The sequence below is a fragment of the Malus sylvestris genome, chromosome 5, assembly GCF_916048215.2.
Source record: "Malus sylvestris chromosome 5, drMalSylv7.2, whole genome shotgun sequence".
Taxonomy (NCBI): domain Eukaryota; kingdom Viridiplantae; phylum Streptophyta; class Magnoliopsida; order Rosales; family Rosaceae; genus Malus; species Malus sylvestris.
The window spans coordinates 36,850,612-36,873,023 of NC_062264.1; the positions used below are offsets into that span (position 1 = coordinate 36,850,612).

The 22,412-nt window shown below is 38.4% G+C and overlaps 1 protein-coding gene, 1 non-coding gene and 1 pseudogene across 3 annotated transcripts; 1 reads left to right on the plus strand and 2 right to left on the minus strand.

The window, feature by feature from the left end:
* Positions 1–131: 131 nt before the first annotated feature.
* Positions 132–3,347, plus strand: LOC126621760 (receptor-like protein EIX2). 2 transcript variants are annotated; one of them, XM_050290339.1, is made up of 2 exons: positions 132–2,683; positions 2,789–3,347. In XM_050290339.1, the coding sequence occupies exons 1-2, from the start codon at positions 166–168 to the stop codon at positions 3,106–3,108; spliced, it is 2,838 nt and encodes a 945-aa protein (XP_050146296.1). In that variant the 5' UTR covers positions 132–165; the 3' UTR covers positions 3,109–3,347. The 2 variants fall into 2 exon arrangements, with proteins under 2 accessions (XP_050146296.1, XP_050146294.1); XM_050290337.1 differs by having other exon boundaries at positions 132–2,473; positions 2,540–3,347.
* Positions 3,348–17,850: 14,503 nt separating this feature from the next.
* LOC126624848 (U2 spliceosomal RNA) lies at positions 17,851–18,038 on the minus strand. Its single transcript, XR_007624240.1, has one exon. It is a non-coding gene; the product is annotated as a U2 spliceosomal RNA (small nuclear RNA).
* A 1,371-nt stretch (positions 18,039–19,409) lies between these two features.
* Positions 19,410–21,158, minus strand: LOC126620943 (UDP-glycosyltransferase 43-like; annotated as a pseudogene).
* Between the last annotated feature and the right edge of the window lie 1,254 nt (positions 21,159–22,412).

The following is a 22,412-nucleotide window of genomic DNA, read 5'->3' on the forward strand; positions in this document are numbered from 1 at the left end:
TTCAGTTCAGTTACGCTTTTTACTTTTCTCTATAAGACGAATGTCGTTTTCAACTCCCCGGCCTACATCTATGATCTATTCCTATAAATTTCGGTATCGCGCTAATTTAGAGCTAAACATCATCACCAGCAGAGCAAAGCAAACAAAAGAAAATTGTGTGTGATAATGGATAGCCACTATCACCTCAGTATTGCTCGCTATTTACTTATACTTCTTTTGATCTCTTCCTACATGCAGACTACTACCAAACTCTGTTTCTGTTTGGACGGTGATGAACTTTCAAGCAGTGTGAAAACAAATTCATGCATCGACGAAGAAAGACAATCGCTTCTCATCTTTAAGCAACATCTTGTTGATCCTTCTGGTAGGCTTTCCTCTTGGGTGGGCCATGATTGCTGTCAATGGGAAGGTATTTCATGCAACAACAACACTGGTCATGTCGTGAAGATGGACCTCCGGAATCCATATCCGTATTCCATTTCTGATGACCAGTGGGAGTACGAAGCTTATGAAAAGTCTCTCTTGGGAGGTAAGATAAATGCTTCTCTGTTGGGCTTGAAACATTTAAATTACCTGGACCTAAGCAAGAATTTTTTTCATAGCAGTCAAATTCCTAAGTTCTTTGGGGAGCTTAAAAGTTTGCAATATCTCAATCTCTCCTTTGCGTCATTTGGAGGAGAGATTCCCCTTTCTCTTGGTAACCTGTCAAGCCTTAATTTTCTTGACCTTGGGTGGAATCAACTCTCATCTTCAAAAAATTTGAATTGGCTTTCTCACCTCTCTTCTCTAGAATACCTTAATCTCAATTACATTAACCTTAGCAGCACTGGAGTCAGTTGGGCGTATGATATTTCGATGCTTCCTTCATTGTTAGAGTTACACTTGTCTTCGTGCCAAATTGAAAGCATTCCACTCTCATTGCAGGGAATTAACTTGACATCACTTTTTAATCTTACCAGCCTCATAACTCTTGATCTATCCGGGAATAATTTCAATGGGCCTTTTCCAAATGAACTTGCATGTCTCAAATCTCTGGAATACCTTGATTTATCTAAAACAGGCTTAAAAGGTCAAGTTCCCAAAGTCTTTGGAAATTTTTGCAAGCTAAAGGTCTTGAGTCTTTCTGGAAACAAAATTGATGGGAGGGTTGGAGACTTTTTGAGGAGTTTCTCAAATTGTTCAAATAACCCATTAGAGTCATTAGATTTGTCTAACTGTGAGCTGGAAAGCCAAATGCCGGCCTCCTTAGGAATATTAAAAAGCTTGCAGTATCTCAACCTTTGTGGAAACTATTTGTGGGGCTCAATTCCAGATTCCATCGGAAACTTGTCATCCTTGGAAACATTGGACATCTCTAATAATAAGATGAATGGCTCCATTCCAGATTCCATTGGAAACTTGTCATCTTTGAAAACTTTGGACCTCTCTTTTAATAAGATGGAAGGCTCTATTCCACAAAGTATGGGACAACTCACTCATCTAGTTTCTCTGCGTCTATATGGTAATTTATGGGAAGGCATTCTAACAGAAGCCCATTTCATAAACCTTACCAAATTACAAGATCTGCAAGTAGGAAACAAAGACCGACCCATGTCCCTCATTTTCAACGTGGCTTATGATTGGATTCCTCCTTTCAAGCTCCACACAATTGAGATCATAAACTGTCAAGTAAGTCCCGGTTTTTGGGTATGGCTTCAAGCTCAAACTAAACTGTCTTCTGTTATTCTTCGTGGTAATGGAATGTCGGATTCCATTCCAGAGGAATGGTTGTTGCAGATATCTTCCCAACTCATCCAACTAGATTTGTCTTACAACCAATTTTGTGGAAACCTTCCATCACATTTGAAATTTCCAAATATAAATTCTATTGATTTGAGTCATAATCAATTGGAGGGCCCACTCCCACTTTGGTGGTCCACTAATGTCTTTTCTCTTGATCTTGAAAGCAATTTTTTTTCCGGACCAATTCCCTCCAATATTAACCAAATGATGCCTAATTTGAAAACTCTGTATCTTTCTGAGAATCATTTGAATGGCACTATTCCTCCCGGTGTTTGCAATATGGAGCAATTGAAAATCTTGTCCCTGAGGAGCAATCAATTTTCTGGGGAATTCCTTCGTGCATGGAGTGTGGAGAGCAATATGATGTTTCTAGATGTTGGTTACAACAATCTCTCTGGTAATATTCCTAGTTCATTGGGGGTATTAAGTTCACTTCGAATATTAAAGCTCAACAACAACAATTTTGGCGGTGAAATACCCGATTCCTTGCAGAATTGTTCTAGTTTGGAGAGTATGGATCTTGGGGACAACAAGTTAACTGGCAACATACCTCTATGGATAGGAGGATCAAATTCATCCATGTGGTGTATGCTACGATTACGGTCCAACTATTTCAGTGGACATATTTCCCCACAATTGTGCAATCTTCACCACCTTCATATCCTTGACCTCAGTTACAACAACCTTTCAGGTACTATTCCCATGTGTTTAAATAATTGGACTTCACTGGTGGACGATTCCAATACAAACTCTACAGGTTATATTGAGCAAGCCACACTAACACTAAAAGGAAGCGAACTTGTGTACAACAAGACTCTGATGTTGGTAAAGAGCATTGATCTTTCATCAAATAATTTACAAGGTGAAATCCCTCAAGAAATAAGCAGCCTCATTTTATTGGGTACGTTGAACTTGTCAAAGAATCAATTGACTGGAAGGATCCCCTCCAAGATTGGAAACTTACATTTGCTTGAAACTCTTGATCTCTCACACAACCACCTTTCAGGTCAAATTCCTCAAAGCTTGTCATCTTTGACCTCTTTGTCCCACTTGAATTTGTCTTGCAACAACTTGTCTGGAAGAATTCCTTCTGGAAACCAACTTCAAACGCTCAATTTTTCGTCCATTTATATGGACAATCCATTGCTATGTGGTGCTCCTCTCTCAACTAAGTGCCCTGAAGATGACAATTTTACTACTAAGGATGCAAAAGACAAAAATGAAGATGGTGACAATGATAAATTGTGGTTCTCTGTCAGCGTGGTACTTGGCTTCATCGTAGGCTTTTGGAGCGTTTGCGGCATATTGATCTCAAAGACATCATAGAGGTATGCCTGTTTTCATTTCTTCGACAACATCAAAAATAAGGCAGTACTAGCAATTGTATTGAAAGTGGCTCGGTTCTGAATAATGTTTTTAGAAGTTTGATTGTACTATGTAAATGTGATGTTTTTTCTTTCTACTTTGGGTTTTTGATACTTGCAACTTATGTATTGAATAAAAGAATTCTAGCTTTCAATTATGTATTAATCTGCAACTAATAAAAAATTCTAGTTTGTAATCAATCGCATAATACCAGATATATGCGACGGTTGTGTATTCAATGTTGCACTTTAACAAAATAACACTTTGTTCATAAAGTAGATAAGCGCACGTATGTATTCTCTTCTTTTACACTTGCAGAGAAAATGTAGCTTAAATTATACTGGAAAGGGAAAATACAACCTTAATCAAGTATTCCACGCGATGTCTCATCCTTGTATGTATGAAACCCTCTAAACACTGCAAAAGAATATGCACAAAATGAGATTGAGATCAAACATGTCAAATGAAGAAATGCATATATATTAATCAGTGAAGACATAGTACACTTCCAAGCTGCACTCACAGTCATAAGTTATAGACGGACAGAACAAAAAATTGTGCAGGACAAGGACTAACAGCATGAAAAAGTTGGTTCAACATTACTTCTAAATGAAGTTCAGAAAAACTGAACGACAAGCTGTAAACAAGAGTAAATCAGAAAGAGCAAAAACATACACAACAAAGAAAAAAAATCTTACTTCCTCATGCACATAAGTACCAACTTTATACAATTTTCAGATCATACCATATCCAGTCATCTATAGAAAGTAATTTGACATAGTTTGTTCAGGTGATGAGGACAAAAGATGGAAGTAACAAGTTTAGGTGAAAAAGGTTACACCTTAACATGGTAACTAACATTGCAAGTGACCCTTTACCATAGTAGTGGAAGGGTGTTGAACTCTTACATGACGGCGTAGGTTCAAATCTCATCGGTCGCTAATCTAACATCTAATATAACAAAATCTATCGTTTAACTAAAAAAAAAAAAAAAAAAAAAACATGGTAACTAACATTAGCATGGTGTTCGGTTTTATCAATGAATTAGTTTAGAATATTGCTAGTATCAGAAATAAGTAAAAATAAACAAAAATCCCACATATAAATCATCCTCAATTGCATTGCAAAATGCCTCTTTCTTCTCTCTTCCAATCCCTTTCATCAGTTATGATTTATTTTCCACATATAGCGATCTCATCCAAGCATCATTATCATCTACTCCTACGCGGATTCACCAGAATTCGAAAAATTCCGAAGAAAATGTCTTGTAATCCCCATTAGTGAAAGCCAAATAAGACAGTCTAGTCCCCCTCCCCACTTGCACTTTCCCTGCAATTTCATGGTGTGACAGCGTTGGCATTTGGCATTTGATTTCATTTTTTTCTAGTCAGGACGTGTTTCAAACACAATAATACATCATGGAAAGTTATATACTTTGAGTATTCCAAACACAATAATACATCATGGAAAGTTATATACTTTGAGTATTCCAAACCCAATAAATACATCATGGAAAGTTATATACTTTGAGTATTCCAAACACAATAATACATCATGGAAAGTTATATAGTTTGAGTATTCCAAACCCAATAATACATCGTGGAACGTTCTCCTAATCTCAATTACAATTCGACCAGCCAAACATATATTCATACCAAAATCATCAGTATATACAACCAATAAAGTCATACACCCTTCCATTATTGCTTCAACTACGTAAGTAAAAAACTTGATCCTAGTTGATTATTTTTTGTAACCCACAACTTACCGTTGGACTGAACTTTTACGCAAGGAGGAATGACTCTTTGCGAGTTGTTTGCACTCAAAATATACCCATTTTTACTTATTTGGGTAATTTGGGTAAAATATGGCATTTGGAGGATTAATGAGCAAGAAGACTAATTTTGAAGATATTTAGCTATCAAGTGGAGGGGTTTGACACTATAATATTGTTTCTCCCATTTGTTTGGGTGGTGGAGGTTTGTCAAGCCTTTGTTTAATCAACAAATTGCATGCTTGCAAAAGGGTTGGAAGGCAACATACGGATATGGATGCAGAGAACATGTGAAAGAAGCCAACTTGCTTCTTTTAAATGTTAGTTTATTACAAGTGGGAAGACATGTGGTGAAAGTATGTGGTGGAAATGCAAGTGCCCCTTTTAATATTATTTCTCCATGCAAGTTGGCAAGTGAAATACAAACTGCCCAAGTTTCTTTCGGGCAGATGCAATGTCCTCAGCAGGGGGGTTTCTTCCAGACCTCTATATAAAGGAGCACAAGCACAAGGATTAGAGACACTCAAAATAACCAATCAAAACTCTACTCAAATTAGCTCATCAGCTTCCTTGTAGACATTTATTTTTAGCCAAGCATCCTTTGCTTTTCTTGTTTATTAGCTCTGCTACTCACTTGTAGTATCGATCTTATTTGTAGCTTTTATGTACAACCTTCTTTTAGTCATTTAATCTACAAGCAATCTGCAATATTAGTCACTTTCCTCTGTCATTTATATTTCCAAGCAACATTATCATTCACATATTGTTCTATCTCTCTATATAAGTAAAGTCCTTATTTTTAAGGCAAACAAAGAACCTTAATTTGAGTAACTCCCACTCAATGGCACAATCTCTTGGTTTGAAGTCAAACTCAGGTGCAACCTCAATCATTCAAATCCCGTCTACTAGCAGCATCTAGTAGTGGCACGCCCGCACCCCACCAATCTCGTATGTGAGCAAATTCCCGGCATGCCCGCAAGGCCCATGGCGGATTTAGGGAGCAAACATATTTTGGCACGCTCGGTGGGATACTTATATGAAGTTAGATCATGAACAATCCTTATGTTCATGATTTTTCTGCTTTTTCGGAGTATGAGGAGGATGGCGGTGTTGAAGAACGCCCAAACTATGGCTATCACATAGAGCCAACTTATGAGTTGCCAACTTATGGGTACATGGCTAAAGAATACTCAAGGCCCATGGAATATGATTGTCGGCCAACTAATGGCCATCAAATAAATAATAATCTTGAAGATTGGCCAACTTATGGCTATGATGAAGGTTATTATTCTTTTGAAGACAATCACCCTTTTGAATACTATGATAGGCCAACCAATGGCTTTGAGTATCAAAAGGCTTCCAATGAGTACATAGAGCCAATATATGAAATGCCAACTCATGATCATCCAGATGAAAAGCTCTGCAGAGAGGATGTGGGCAAATTAGAGAAGGTGTCCAAACTCCATATGGCAAGCATCGAATATGGTGAAGAGGTGACTAAGTGTTTTAGAAAGGTGGAGGAAAGCTATACAACTTTTGGAGAAACTTTGAGAAAGTTGATAGATCAAATGTGTCAAATCCCCTCTACAAAGCACACTCACCCTACTACAACCAAGGAAGAACAAATCATACACGTTGATGAAGGCCAAACAATGGCCCCACCCAATGAAAAATCTATGAAAATAGATATGGTTGTAGAAGACCAAGCCGACATATCGAAACCGATAACGGCTAAGATGGAGCTTGTGGCTATTGTAGGCCAAACACCGACGCTCGGGGGGCTCGAACTCACACCTCATGTGGAGCCCGAAGAAGAAGAAAAAAGCTCATACACTCCTCCCCGCCAACACAAGCATGTCATCCAAATTGAGATCTCAAGGAGGACAAAGCTTGGGGTCAAACATGAATGGCCATCTCCTATGGTTCCCAAGCTACATGGCATGGCCAGTTTAAATGATGGATATGATCTCTCTACAGTCAATTTTAAAAAGAGCAAAAGATTTGAGTGTTAAGAGATATCTGGGCAATCAAGGGGTTTGACCAATAAGCCCAAGTTGTTGTTTCCTCTTTTGCTCGAAGTAGGTTTCCTGATCCTTTCTTTTCTTTGCTTTCTCTCATTTCTCCTTTCTTTCTTCTTTCCTTTTCTCTCTTTTTGCCTTCTTGTCTAAAAAGACCTTTCTTTTGTTTACTTACTTTTTGATTTCAAAAAAAGAACAAAACACCAAAAACAAAAGAAAAGCTAAAAAGAAAAATAAAAAAATGTGTACCCTTTTTCTCATATTTTGCCCGAAGGGGGTATAGTTCATGTTTCTATTAAAGACTTTCTTTTTGGTGTGGTTTGCCCGAAAGGGCTGTCTCTATCTCTCCCCTTTTCTTTATTATTTATTATTTTTCTTTTTTCAAGCTATACTTTACCCAAACGGGCTTCATGGTATTTTACTATATAATATTATCCATGTATGATTTGAAAGCATTTAGCTCGTATGGGCTGTGTGTGTGTGTCTCTCTCTCTCTATATATATATATATATATATATATAATATAATAGTATTCTTTTACGTTGCCCGAAAGGGGTTTTGTTCTTGTTGTTTTTGTTGCCTGTTATCTTCCGTTTTATTTACCCTTTCTTCCTTTTTCCAACTTGCTTGTCAAAGGCCTAGCTTTCTTTCTTTTTATTTGTCTCTTTCCTCTTTCCAGTTGCCCGAACTGAGTTATGTGATGAATATAAAAAAAAAAAAAAAAAAAAAAAAAACAGAAAATATAAAGAGTTAGCCAGTTTGTGAGTAGCCATTTTTACCCTTCTTTCCACTTTTCTCTCATCCAATTGGTGTATTTAGCCCGAACCCAAAAGTTGAAATTAGAAAACCATCCAGTGGCTATACCCAAATTCATGGAGTGAGGAGTTTCATAAAAAGCCGAAACTATGGCTTTCCTGCAGAAAAGCATGTCATCTGTTTCTCAATGGCTATTGTAAGAAAGCATGGGGTTATCTTGTTGGTATATGGTCCAGCCCATGATCAATGTTCTAGATTATTCTAGTAAGCAAGAGATGAGGCTGGAGCTTGCTAGACAATTCTAGCATGTTATTAAGTTGATGGAAGAAGCTAGAGAGTACTAGCTTCCTTGGTTGCAAATGGAAAGATCTAGAAGCTACAAGTATGTGGCTAGTCTAGATTTTTCTATACTAGAGGTTTGAAGAAGGAACTAGAAACTAGTAGAATGCCAAGCCCTCACCTATAAATATGGGTGTGATGTAACCAATAGAGAACTAAGAGTGAGTAGCAAAGGATCAAGTCCAAAGCTAGAGTTCCACTCCAAGAGTGAGAGTGAGAGTGTTCCACTACACATTGTGTGAGTGAAGTTTAGAGTGATAGAAAGTGTGTGTTATACTTTCTTGTATCCATCAAGCCTTGTCTTTGGCTTGGTAAGACTACTCTTGTTGTATTCATCTTTTTCATATAGTGAAGATTCCTTGTTTGGTGGACGTAGGCATAAATTGCCGAACCACATAAATTCTTGGCGTCCATTTTCTACTTTACCTTGTGCATTCTCTATCTTGTAGTACCGACATTCCTAACAAGTGGTATCAGAGCCCGGTTGGCTCGTACTGCGAGATGGAATGAAGTGGCACTATGATCAAACTCACCAACTCCAATTGGGTAACATGGAAGCCAAGGATGGAGGACATTCTCTATTGCAAGGATCTGCATGAGCCAATTGAAGGAGATGCCGCTAAGCCAGAGAGCATGTCCGATGCCGAGTGGAAGAAGATGAATCGCAAGGCTATTGGCACAATTAGACAATGGGTGGACGATAGTGTTTTTCACCATGTGTCTAATGAAACCAATGCTCGCGAGTTTTGGACAAAGCTTGAGTCCTTGTTCGAGAAGAAGACTCCAGTTAAGAAAGCCTTCTTGATCAAAGAGCTCATCAATGTGAAGTACAAGGATGGTTTAAGTGTAGCAGAACACTTGAATAATTTCCAGAATATCATCAACCAGTTGGCTACTATGAAAATGACGATCGAGGACGAGCTACAAGCGCTCTTGTTACTTGGATCCTTGCCAGACAGTTGGGAGACCTTTGTGGTGAGTATAAGTAACTCTGCTTCTAATGGTGTTCTTACCCTTGATAATGTTAAAAATAGCATGCTCAATGAAGAAACAAGGAGAAAGACTTCTGGCACAGATAGCAGCCAAGTATTTGTCACAGAGAACCGCGGAAGAAGCAAGAGTAGAGGGCCTAGAGGTCATGGCAGGAGTCCTAGCCGATCCAAGTCAAGGTTCAGGGGTGCATGCCACCATTGTGGCAAAGAAGGCCATATGAAGAAAAATTGTCGAGTTTGGAAGAGAGAGCAAAAGGAAGGAAACAATCAGAAGAAAGATGATACTGGCAATACCACCGCTGTCATATGTGGTGATGTACCAGAAATATTGTCTGTTGGTGAATGTCTGCATATGGGCAACTCTGACAGAGACATTGAATGGATCTTTGATAATGGAGCTTCCTTCCATGCTACGTCCAAACGGGAGTTCTTCAGTACATACAAAGAAGGTGACTTTGGCATAGTGAAGATGGGGAATGAAAGCTATTCCAAAATTCTTGGAATTGGTGATATCTGCTTAAGAACTAATCTCGGCTGCCAATTGATGTTGAAAGATGTGAGACATATTCCTGATATACGTCTCAATCTGATATCCATCGGTACCCTTGATCGACAAGGATATTATCACCATATTGGCGAAGGAAAATTGAAGCTTACTAAAGGCTTAATGGTGGTAGCAAGAGCACGACTTTGTTGTACGTTGTACCGGTCAAATGCCAAGGTTTTGAAAGGTGAGTTGAATGCTGTGGAAGACTCATCTCTAGACTTGTGGCATAAGAGGCTAGGCCACATGAGCGAGAAAGGCCTACAAGTTTTGGCAAAGAAGTCTCATATTCCCTTTGCCAAAGGTACGTCGTTAAACTCTTGTGAGCATTGTTTATTCGGAAAACAAAGAAGAGTTAGTTTTTCTGTTCCATCTACAAAGAAAGGAAACTTGTTAGATCTTGTTTATTCAGATGTGTGTGGTCCCATGGAAGTCGAGTCACTTGGAAGAAATAAATATTTTGTTACTTATATTGATGATGCTTCACGAAGGGTGTGGGTGTATTTGTTGAAATCCAAAGACCAGGTGTTTCAGACATTCCAGGAGTTCCATGCCATGGTGGAGAGGGAAACTGGGAAACCTCTCAAGTGCCTTCGTAGCGACAACGGCGGCGAGTACACATCTCACCAGTTTAGAGAGTATTGTGTAAAACATGGCATACGTCATGAGAAGACAGTTCCTGGAACTCCACAACATAACGGTGTTGCTGAAAGAATGAACCGAACCATCATGGAGAAAGTCAGGTGTATGTTGAGGACTGCAAAGTTATCTAAGCAGTTCTGGGGTGAAGCTGTAAGGACAGCCTGCTATTTGATCAACCGATCTCCATCAGTACCATTAGGTCTTGATGTTCCAGAGAGAGTATGGACTGGTAATGATGTGTCTTACTCTCATCTGAAGGTGTTTGGTTGCAAAGCTTTTGTGCATGTGCCCAAAGAGCAGAGATCGAAGTTAGACTACAAAGCTACACCGTGCATCTTTCTTGGTTATGGCGGTGAAGATTTTGGTTACAGATTATGGGACCCATACCAGAAGAAGTTTATCCGAAGTAGAGACGTGGTCTTTTATGAAGATCAAACAATTGGGGATTCGGATAAAGAGGCACAACCAGATGGCGCAGTCAGAGGAGTTGATCCATTAGCTTCAGATGAAGAAAGTCACGATGACATCCCTGAAGCAACTGCCAATGAAGTGCCTGCAGAATCAGATAATGCTGATCAAGAGGAGCCTGATCAAGATGTGCCAGACCATGAGATTGCTGATCAGGGGGAGCCTAGTCAAGAAGAGCAGATTCAAGGAGAATCCAATCAGGGGGAGCCTCTAGCCCCGCAAGAGAATGAAGATCAGGTCAGAAGATCCAGCAGAAGTCGAAGACCGTCTACCAAGTATTCTTCATCAGAGTATATCATGTTGACTAATTATGGAGAGCCCGAAACTTATGAGGAGGCCAGAGCTCATAACGACAGTGATAAATGGATGAAGGCAATGGAGTCAGAGATGGATTCCTTATTAAAGAATAATACCTATGAGCTGGTGGAGCTTCCAAAGGGCAGAAAAGCATTGAAAAACAAGTGGGTGTTCAAATTGAAAAATGACGACAACATGACAAGGTACAAGGCTCGTTTGGTTGTCAAAGGTTTTGGTCAAAAGAAAGGAGTTGACTTTGATGAGATTTTCTCACCGGTGGTGAAGATGACTTCCATTCGAGTTATCCTTGGTATGGCAGCAAGCATGGATCTTGAGCTCGAGCAGTTAGACGTTAAAACTGCATTTCTCCACGGTAACTTAGAAGAGGAGATATATATGGAGCAACCCAAAGGCTTTGAAGTCAAGGGTAAAGAAACTTTGGTGTGCAAGCTCAAGAAAAGCTTATATGGTCTTAAGCAGGCTCCGAGACAGTGGAATAAGAAGTTCAACTCATTCATGGTGAGTAATGGGTACAAAAGAACTCATGCTGACTCTTGTGTCTATATCAAACAATTTTCTGGAGGTAAATTTATCATTTTGTTGCTTTATGTTGATGACATGTTGATTGTCGGTCAAGATGCTTTTATGATTAAAAAGCTCAAAGAAGAGTTATCTAAGTCCTTTGACATGAAGGACTTAGGGCCAGCCAAGCAGATTTTGGGCATGGAGATAATTCGTGACAGAAAATCCAAGAAGTTGTGGCTGTCACAAGAAAAGTATGTTGAACGGGTGCTTGAAAGGTTCAACATGAAAGCAGCCAAATCGGTAAGCTCACCTTTAGCCAATCATATCAAGTTGAGCAAAGAGTCGTGTCCAAAAACATATGAAGAAAAGGAGAAAATGGCAGTTGTTCCCTACTCTTCAGCAGTAGGAAGTATCATGTATGCAATGGTGTGCACACGGCCAGATATTGCTCATGCAGTAGGTGTGGTGAGCAGGTTTCTCTCTAATCCAGGGAAAGACCATTGGGAAGCTGTTAAGTGGATTCTCAGATATTTGAAGGGGACTTCTAAGATGTGCTTGTGCTTTGGCGGTTCCAAACCAATCTTGGAAGGATTTACAGATGCTGACATGGGAGGTGACCTGGATGGTAGAAAATCTACGTCTGGGTACCTGTTTACTTTTGCAGGGGGAGCCGTGTCTTGGCAATCCAAGTTGCAAAAGTGTGTTGCTTTGTCTACAACCGAGGCTGAATACATAGCCGTTACAGAAGCATGCAAGGAGTTGTTGTGGCTGAAGCGGTTTCTCCAAGAGTTGGGTTTGAAGCAAAGTGATTATGGCATTTATTGTGATAGTCAGAGTGCTCTGGACTTGAGCAAGAACACTACATATCATTCACGCACTAAGCACATTGATATTCGTTATCACTGGATTAGAGACGCTATCGAGAACAAGTTGCTGCAGCTGAAGAAGATTCATACCGATAATAATTCTTCAGACATGTTGACAAAGGTAGTCACAAAATCAAAGTTGGAATTCTGCATTAAAGCTGCTGGGATGAACTCCAGGTAACTTGGAGTCATGATCGGAATTCCTCCCTCATGGACTGGAGGGGGAGATTGTTGGTATATGGTCCAGCCCATGATCAATGTTCTAGATTATTCTAGTAAGCAAGAGATGAGGCTGGAGCTTGCTAGACAATTCTAGCATGTTATTAAGTTGATGGAAGAAGCTAGAGAGTACTAGCTTCCTTGGTTGCAAATGGAAAGATCTAGAAGCTACAAGTATGTGGCTAGTCTAGATTTTTCTATACTAGAGGTTTGAAGAAGGAACTAGAAACTAGTAGAATGCCAAGCCCTCACCTATAAATATGGGTGTGATGTAACCAATAGAGAACTAAGAGTGAGTAGCAAAGGATCAAGTCCAAAGCTAGAGTTCCACTCCAAGAGTGAGAGTGAGAGTGTTCCACTACACATTGTGTGAGTGAAGTTTAGAGTGATAGAAAGTGTGTGTTATACTTTCTTGTATCCATCAAGCCTTGTCTTTGGCTTGGTAAGACTACTCTTGTTGTATTCATCTTTTTCATATAGTGAAGATTCCTTGTTTGGTGGACGTAGGCATAAATTGCCGAACCACATAAATTCTTGGCGTCCATTTTCTACTTTACCTTGTGCATTCTCTATCTTGTAGTACCGACATTCCTAACATATCTTACCCGACTGATGGTGCCCGATGGAACCATAACCATGCCTGATGGAACTAACGTCTTCCCTGCTCACCACCAACAGACTCTGCATGTCTCCCCAACTCTCACCAGCTCCTACAACCAAGGGTCGGGCTACTTCGACGACTACCATTGGAGGCTACAGTTAGAGCTTTTGATGTGGCTACTATTAATCACTGGAGACTAGTTTTCATGGGTGAGAAAATAGAAAAATGGAGCTGCATCTAAATGTGAAATTCGAAAGCTGGAGGAAGATGATAGAAAATTATGTTGTTGTGGCCCGACGGAACGACAATTTTGCCCGAAGGACATGATATCTTCTCCACTACAATTGATTTAGATATTGTCAATCAAATGTGGGGCCCCACATTCGATCTGGCAAACATGAAGTGTTCTTGTTACATACTGCGCTGGTTGCTCTGTTTCCTGCACACCCTCTTTGTTATGGTAGAAAGGTAGAAAGGGGTAGAAAGGTCCTCGTCAGCCAAGAGGATGATGAAATTGGCTTTGCTGTTTGGAGCTTCTGCTTTGAGAGACATCTCTTCACTTCTCCTAATTCCAAAGATGCAAAGTTTAGGAACGAAGAAGGATTGTTCTCTCTCTCTTTTTTCTTTTTCTTTTTTATCTCTTTTGTCCCCTCTTTTACCCGAAAGAGGGACTTCTTCTCTCTTTCTTTTTGTTTTTTTTATTATTATTTCTCTTTCTTTCTTTTTCTTTCTCCTTGTCTCCTTGTCTCTCTCTTTCTTCCATTTTGCCCATTAGGGCTCTCTATATATCTATATTATACTACTTGAAAGGAGACAAGTACTTACTCTCTTTATATATTTGGAATATATTATATTATAGAAAAAGAGTTAAAAAAGAGAATCTGGGCACTTTGCCCGAAAGGGCTCTATATATATATATTATACTTGCCCGAATGGGCCTTCTACCTATATTTGTATATGTATTATATTATTATATTATATTACATATGAAAAGAGGCAAAAAGAAAAAGAACAATAAAAATAATAGTTGCCCAAGTTTATTTTTCTCTTATCCCTCTTTTCTAGTTTGCCCGACTTTGGGCATTTGTCCAGTTTATTATCTATGTAATCAGTGAGGTTGCTCCCATGTTTTTTGGTATCCACAAGAAGGAATACAAGCCAGACATAAACATTCTTTCCGATGCTAGTTGCACTACCAATTGCCTTGCTGCTCTTGCCAAAGTTTATCAACGACAGAATGACCAAAGAGGTAGACGTGCCTCTTCCTTCGACATCAATCCTGGCAACATTGGAGTCGTAAGTTTCACAAACTTTGCTCAAATTTGTAAAACTTGGGGGGCACTGTTTGCACTCAAAATATACCCATTTTACTTATTTGGGCAATTTGGGTAAAATATGGCATTTGAAGGATTAATGAGCAAGAAGACTAATTTTGAAGATATTTAGCTATCAAGTGGAGGGGTTTGACACTATAATATTGTTTCTCCCATTTGTTTGAGTGGTGGAGGTTTGTCAAGCCTTTGTTTAATCAACAAATTGCATGCTTGCAAAAGGGTTGGAAGGCAACATACGGATGTGGATGCAGAGAACATGTGAAAGAAGCCAACTTGCTTCTTTTAAATGTTAGTTTATTACAAGTGGGAAGACATGTGATGAAAGCATGTGGTGGAAATGCAAGTTCCCCTTTTAATATTATTTCTCCATGCAAGTTGGCAAGTGAAATACAAACTGTCCAAGTTTGTTTCGGGCAGATGCAATGTCCTCAGCAGGGTTTTCTTCCAGACCTCTATATAAAGGAGCACAAGCACAAGGATTAGAGACACTAAAAACAACCAATCAAAACTCTACTCAAATTAGCTCATCAGCTTCCTTGTAGACATTTATTTTTAGCCAAGCATCCTTTGCTTTTCTTGTTTATTAGCTCTGCTACTCACTTGTAGTATCGATCTTATTTGTAGCTTTTATGTACAACCCTCTTTCAGTCATTTAATCTACAAGCAATCTGCAATATTAGTCATTTTCCTCTATCATTTATATTTCCAAGCAACCTTGTCATTCACATATTGTTCTGTCTCTCCATATAAGTAAAGTCCTTATTTTTAAGGCAAACAAAAAACCTTAATTTGAGTAACTCCCACTCAATGGCACAATCTCTTGGTTCGAAGTCAAACTCAGGTGCAACCTCAATTATTCAAATCCCATCTACTAGCGGTATCTAGTAGTGGCATGCCTGCACCCCACCAATCTCGTATGTGAGCAAATCCCCGGCATGCTCGCAAGGCCCATGACGGATTTAAGGAGCAAACACGAGTAAACAACTTGACTACCTCATTGGGCAGCAGTCTTGCAAGTTGCAAACCTGTAAATTACAATCTTAGTAACCTGCCAAGTCCAAATTTTCTTGATCTCGGGTTGAATTATGACTTATCTTTTAGAAACTTGAATTGGCTTTCTCACCTCTCTTCCCTGTAATATATTAATCTCAATTCCGTTGACCTTCGCAATCAGTTGGCCATATAATATTAACATGCTTCCTTCGTCATTAGAGTTACATTTATCTTTTTGCCAAATTGAAAGCCTTCCAGTCTCACTACAGAGGATTAAATTGACATCACTTTTGATCCTTGATATGTTGCAGAATGGTATTCAATTTCTCAGTTGGTTTTTAATCTTACCAGCCTCATAACGCTTGATTTGTCCGGGAATAATTTCAATGGTCCTTTTCCAAGTGAATTTTCAAACTTCAAATCTCAGAAATACCTTGATTTATCTTCTACGGGCCTAAAAGGTCACAATCCCAAGGGCATTGGAAATTTATGCAAGCTAAAGTTCTTAAGTCTTACACAAAACTATTTGTGGGGCTCAATTCCATAATCCATTGGAAAATTGTCATCCTTAAAAACATTTGACATGTCTCACAACCAATTTTGTGAAAACTTTCCATCCCATTTGAAATTTCCAAATTTAAAGTCTATTGAATTAAGTGATAATCAGTTGGAGGAACCACTTCAACTTTGGTGGTCCAGTAATGTCTCTTCCCTTGATTTTGAAAGCAATTTATTTTTCGGACCTTTTCCTTGGAATATTGACCAGATGATGCCCAATTTGATAGATTTGTATCTTTCTGAGAATCATTTGAATGACATTATTCTTCCTTTTATCTGCAACATGCAACACTTGGGATTTTTGCCTCTAAGGAGCAATTAATTTTCTGGAGAATTTTATCATGCATGGAGTGTGGGGATCTATATGTTGTTTGTAGATGTTGGTCACAACAATCTCTCTAGTCATATTTCCAGTTCATTTGGGGTATTAAGTTCACTACAAGAATTAAAGCTAAACAACAACAATTTTGGTAGTGAGATTCCTGCTTCCTCGTAAAATTGTTCTAGTTCAACGTATTGATCTTGAAGACAATTTATTTGGGAAAACACCTTTATGGATAGGAGGATCAAATGAATCTATGTTGTATATACTATGATTACAGTCCAACTACTTTAGTGGACATATTTCCCGGCAACTGCACAATCTTTGGAGCCTTTATATCCTCGACCTTAGTCACAACAGCCTTTCAAGTACTATTCCCTTATGTTTAAGTAATTTGACTTCGTTGGTTAGTGATTCAAATACGTACTCTACTGATTATCTTGAGCAAGCCACACTGACACCAAAACGAGAAGAACTTGTGTACAACACGACTCTAGATCTTGTAAAGAGCATTGATCTTTCATCAAAGTATTTACAAGGTGAAATCCCTGAAGAAATAAGTAGCCTGATTCTATTGGCACTTGAATTTGTATATGATCAATTGACTGGAAAGATCCCTTTCCAAGGTCAAAAACTTTCGTTGGCTCAAAACTGTTGGTCTCTCACACCACCTATCGGGATAGATTCCTCAAAGCTTGTCATTTAAAATCTCTTTGTCCCACTTGAACCAGTTTTACAACAACTTGTCCGAAAGAAATTATTCAGGAAATCAGCTTTAAACGTTCAATGTTTTGTCTCGTTATATGGAAAGTTCATCGCAATGTGGCGTTCCCCTCTCAACTAAGTGCCATGGAGATGACACTTTCGCAGCTAAGGATGCAAAAGACAATAATGAAGATGGAAATGATGATAAGTTGTGGTTTCAAAAGACAAGAATGAAGATGGAAATTATGATAAGTTGTGGTTCTCAGTCAGCATGATACTTGGTTTCATCGTAGGCATTTGGGACGTTTGCGGCATGTTGATCATAAAGACATCATGGAGGTATGCCTATTTTCAATTCTTCGACAACACCAAAGATGAATCGAAGATAGATTGCTCATAAAGAAAACTTATCCATTCAAGAAATGGTAGGATTAGAAATGATGATTTTCTTCATATCTAATCATTTTCTATTTCCTTCCAAATGAAAAACCATTCACTTTCACCTTCAATATACCTTTGAACTTGAGAGTTCTCCATTCCAATCTAATCATGTGTATCAAACAAACCGTACAGGTGAGTAGAAAATCTCACCTTTAGGCCTAAACTCTTTCGTTAAACAATTACCACAATGGCAAGGTTCTTCTAACCAGAAATTTTATAAGTTATGGTTGAATTTTCTTTTAGTTTAGTTTTTCAACAAAAAGTCCTAACAACTTGGGAAAAAACTAATTAAAATTAAAATTTGATTTGTTTGGGTGTGTCAAGCCTAAGTGCAACACATGGCGACGCGTGATAGCTTCAATAACAAGTTATTGTAGTAGGCTCTTTCATAAAAAATTAATTAATTTAATATCGTGTAGATCATTGACTCACGTATCAAATATTAAATTGATAAAAACAGATAATATACTTGATCTTAACTAAAAATCAGAAAAAAAAGTATGCTTATTCTCTTATGAGAGAATTTTCAGTGTGACCGGAACACGGGGTGGTACACCACGTGTCACTATACAAATGGTGGGATATGTGTGTTAAAAAATTAATAACTTAAAAATAAAATTTATCACCACTTATATAGAAACGTGGTGTCCCACTCGTGTTCTGATCATAATAAAAAATTTCTCATTCTCTTATGATGCAACCTATTATTTGCTTAACCTTTTGTAAGTGGCGAGAGTTCTCTTCTTGTGATATCCCCTTAGACCATCTTCAAATGAGATGTCAAATATGCCAAATAGGATTAAAAAGACATTTATGTGTTCTCCAATGGATATGCCATATATAATATGACATGTGAGTCATTTGAGTTATTGCTTTTTAGCTGCCTTTTTTGATAGCAAACAAAGAATGAGTCAAATATATTTAATTGAATTTTTTTAATACATGGGTCTCATTAACAACCAATAGAATAAAAACTACAATTATTTTTTATTATTTTTTAATAATTAATGTAACTCTAGGCCCAATAAAATAATAAAATAAATATTTGACACATCCATTGGAAAATAAGAGAATTTAACACTTGTATTCAATTTGTCACGTCAGCCATCAAATAAAATTTTGACATATTATATTTGACATCTCCTTTGGAGAAGCTTTTACCTTGTCTATGTTGATCGACCTTGTGCAAAGAAATAAATCTCGCAGCCTCGTACTTATTACTAAAACCATTGGGTTCTGGTTGCATATGAGATTAATTAGTACTATGGTCTAGTCATATTCTTTTTCACTTGTAAGTGAGAAATCATAGGTTCAATTCTCGCCAAAGGGAAATTTGAACTACATTATTGCTAGCCCATTGTGAGACTTAGCCCACCCCTCCCCCTTAAGCCATCTCCAACCGAAATGGCTAAACATAGCACCATCTAGAAATAAAGCCCTGTAAAAAAATATTTTTAAATGAACAATATCAGACCATATTTATATACAATTTCCAACCGAAGAGGCTAAACATAGTCCTCTCAATAATTTATTAGTTTTAAAGTTTATACTTTAAATTTATTGGTTAATCTAATTAAACTATTGTTGAATGTTTTCAAATCTAGTCGTTAAATTTGAATCAATTATTGCAATTAAGGAGTTGAGCGCCAAAAAAGGGCTAAAGGGGGGGGGGGGAGGGGGGCTATATTTAGTCAGATGCTTCTTGGCTAAATAATGGCCTGATAAGCTATATATAATTATAGTCTAGTCATCGGTTGGAGATGATTTTTTGGACAAGTCATATCATTTTTTGGCTTTTAGACATTTAATCTTCTCTATTGGAGATGACTTTAGCGTAGATAATGTAATTTGTTAAAAAAAAAACAATAAATGGAGAAATTGACAACTTGTAATTAAAAATTTATTTAAAACGAAAAAAAATACAAGAGGACGAATTGCTATTTGCATCATATTTTGGGCACTAAGTTTCTGATTAAAACTCCGAGTGCTTGGTATGAAGACCCATTTTCCATCAAAGCAATCCTACTCTTCTCTCTCATCTCTTTCACCCTACCTCTCACCACATCACCACCGTTCATCAGCCGCTTTATGCTTATATCCACCTCCTCTCCCATCACCAAATCACTACCCTCTCTATAATCCAGCCTAATCTCAATTGCCAATCTCAATTCCTTCACCATCTCAAAGGCATTCATTTGTTGCTCCGCGTAAATCGGCCACGTGGCAATCGGTACACCGTACCACAAGCTCTCGAAAATCGAGTTCCAACCACAATGCGATGTGAACCCTCCGATCGATTGGTGGGCCAAGATCTGCGCTTGTGGGATCCACCCGCACACCATGCCCAATTCACATGTCCGCTCCAAGAACCCATTGGGCAACACATCTTCCACGTTCGCGTGGTCGCTTGGGAGATCCAATTGGGACTTGGGCGGCTCACGTAATGCCCATATGAATCGGACCCCGGCACGTTCAAGCCCATATGCTATCTCCCGCACCTGTGGTCCACTAAGACTCCCCATGCTTCCGAAGCATAACAACATGACCGATGATGAGGGCTGGTCATCGAGCCACCTGATGACGCTTTCATATTGGTTTAAATCCCGCTTTTGAGTCGGTTCGTAAAGATCAAGAACCGGCCCAATTGGGTAAACCTGTGGCACTTGACTCGTATTCAACGAGTCAAGTGCATGCCGCTCCAATTCTCTAAACTATTCACAACAATACCCTTTGTTTCGGTGTACCTTCGCGCGTGGGATAGATACCACGAGTATGCATCTCCCTTCTATTCAACACGGCTGTTGGTAAAACGGGTGGTGGCACCGAGTTGACAAAACCCGGTATGCTCAACTCGGTGCCCAAGTCAATGAACTCGGCGGGGGTTTTGGGCATCCAAGAATGGTAAGTGGAGCATAAAGCTCAGAAAAGTTGCTGGGGGAGCAAAATACAGGTAACAAGTAATGTCAAGCTCGTTAGCAACCTCAATCATGGAAGTACAAAACATGTCAACAAAAAACCCTACAACCCGGTCCGAGTTAGATGAGTTTGACTCGGCCGAGTGGGACGACATGAGTTTGGTGATTGCATTCTTTACGTGGGGTTTGTGGTTTTGTATGAGTAGGGATATGTAGTCCATGGTGGACCCGTACTGGTCCGGCGAGGGCGGGTCCACCAGAGTCAGGCGGAGGAAGGTGATGCTAGTTGACGTGGCAACACGGGATTAGATGTAAGCGTTGACAATGGGCCTTTGGGACATGGTGATGATGAGGATGGTGGCGTGTAAACGACGGTCATGATTGACAAGGAGCTGAGCAAACTCGACGAGTGGGACAAGGTTTCCGATTCCAGAGTTGAGATGAAGACTACATGAAATTTGGCCATGGTGATTTTTTTGCTGTATGGTTTTGTTTGGTGGTGTTATCTTTTCTTGTGAATTTTGATCCACATATAGGACCTTAAATAATATATAATCGGAACGAATACCTTGGAATCGTAAAATACTCACAGCAGGATGCTTAAATTCATCGCTCGTTGACAAGAAAATAGGTCGAAGGTAGGCCCATTAATTTGGAATTACATGCTCCATTATTGTACCAATTAGCCTGCCGGAACATATAAATAAGATCGTAACGTATAGGTAACAAATAAGATAAAGAGTAATGATATGGGGACCAATTATTTAGATCAAATTTAGTAAATTATATGACGTAATTGTTAATGATTGAATTATTACTTAACTTTTCTTTAACGTGTTTATTTTTATTAATGATACATCTATATTTTACAACTTTGATAAAAAAAATTAGTCTGCCTAGCTTTACTCCAAGCTAAATATTATTCTATAGACAACAAATGAAATATCATATTACCACTTTTATTGAAACTATAATACTAAAAGGGATGGATTGAGTATAAAATCAAGAGAAGTGCTTATTGGAATATTTAGTTCATAAACAATTCACATTTGCTTCGTCACTCTTTATGAAAGAGAATTTAATCCACCCTTTTCTTTTGACGAAATACCAGTTTAGGTTAATATATTTTCTTATATATAAGAAATTTTGATTTTGTTATAAACAACAAAAAATTTAAGGGTCCCTTTGATAATCACTTTATATTTTGTTTAGTTTTCATTTGTTGTGATAGAGATAGAGAGAAAATATATGGAAGAATATAAGAGAGATAATACACATGGGGAGAAATTAAGAAGGGTAGATAGATGGACAAAGGAGGGAGAAATGAAGAAGAATGTCGGAAACAAAACTAGAAAATAAAACCTTTAGGTTTCCTTTCATGTATAATTGTTTGTACTTATTTCATGTATATTTATTCCCGTTCACTCCCACCATTCTTTTTCTAGGTGAAAAATAAAGGACCAAGCGATATTAGCTATTCGTCCACAATCATGGGCAAGACACCTACTCCTGTTCGAAGGGGAAAATATTGTTGCATCAAGAAACCCTTGGCTCGTCCCCCTCTACCAATTTTTATTAATAGAATAACAAGAAATGAAGGGAAAAAGAGAGGTCTTGGACATGTATATATACAAGCCGCAAACTTCAGGATTGACGACTACCGAATCATAAGCCTATAATGCAACTCTATAAGAAGCTAACTTATATATCTGCAGTTAGGCTACCTTCACGAAAATATATGTACATAATGAAACTCGTTTGACAAAGAAGCTATAATCAATTACTCCAATCAACCAACAAAAAGCGAAACACTATAGTCAGAGCCTTGTAAAAGAGGTGAAGAAAGTATGTAACTTTTTTCTATCTAAAGGAGCTTCAAGTCAGGAACCTAACCATAATCCGTCGACGGGAAAAAAAGACAACGGAGAAGAAAATTTTCATTGTGTCAGGAACAGA

Coding starts and splice junctions, on each gene's coding strand:
- LOC126621760 (XM_050290337.1), top strand. CDS start 166: ATGGATAGCCACTATCACCTCAGTATTGCTCGCTATTTACTTATACTT. Junction 2,474..2,539: donor CAGTTACAACAACCTTTCAG/GTACTATTCCCA, acceptor CAAACTCTACAG/GTTATATTGAGCAAGCCACA.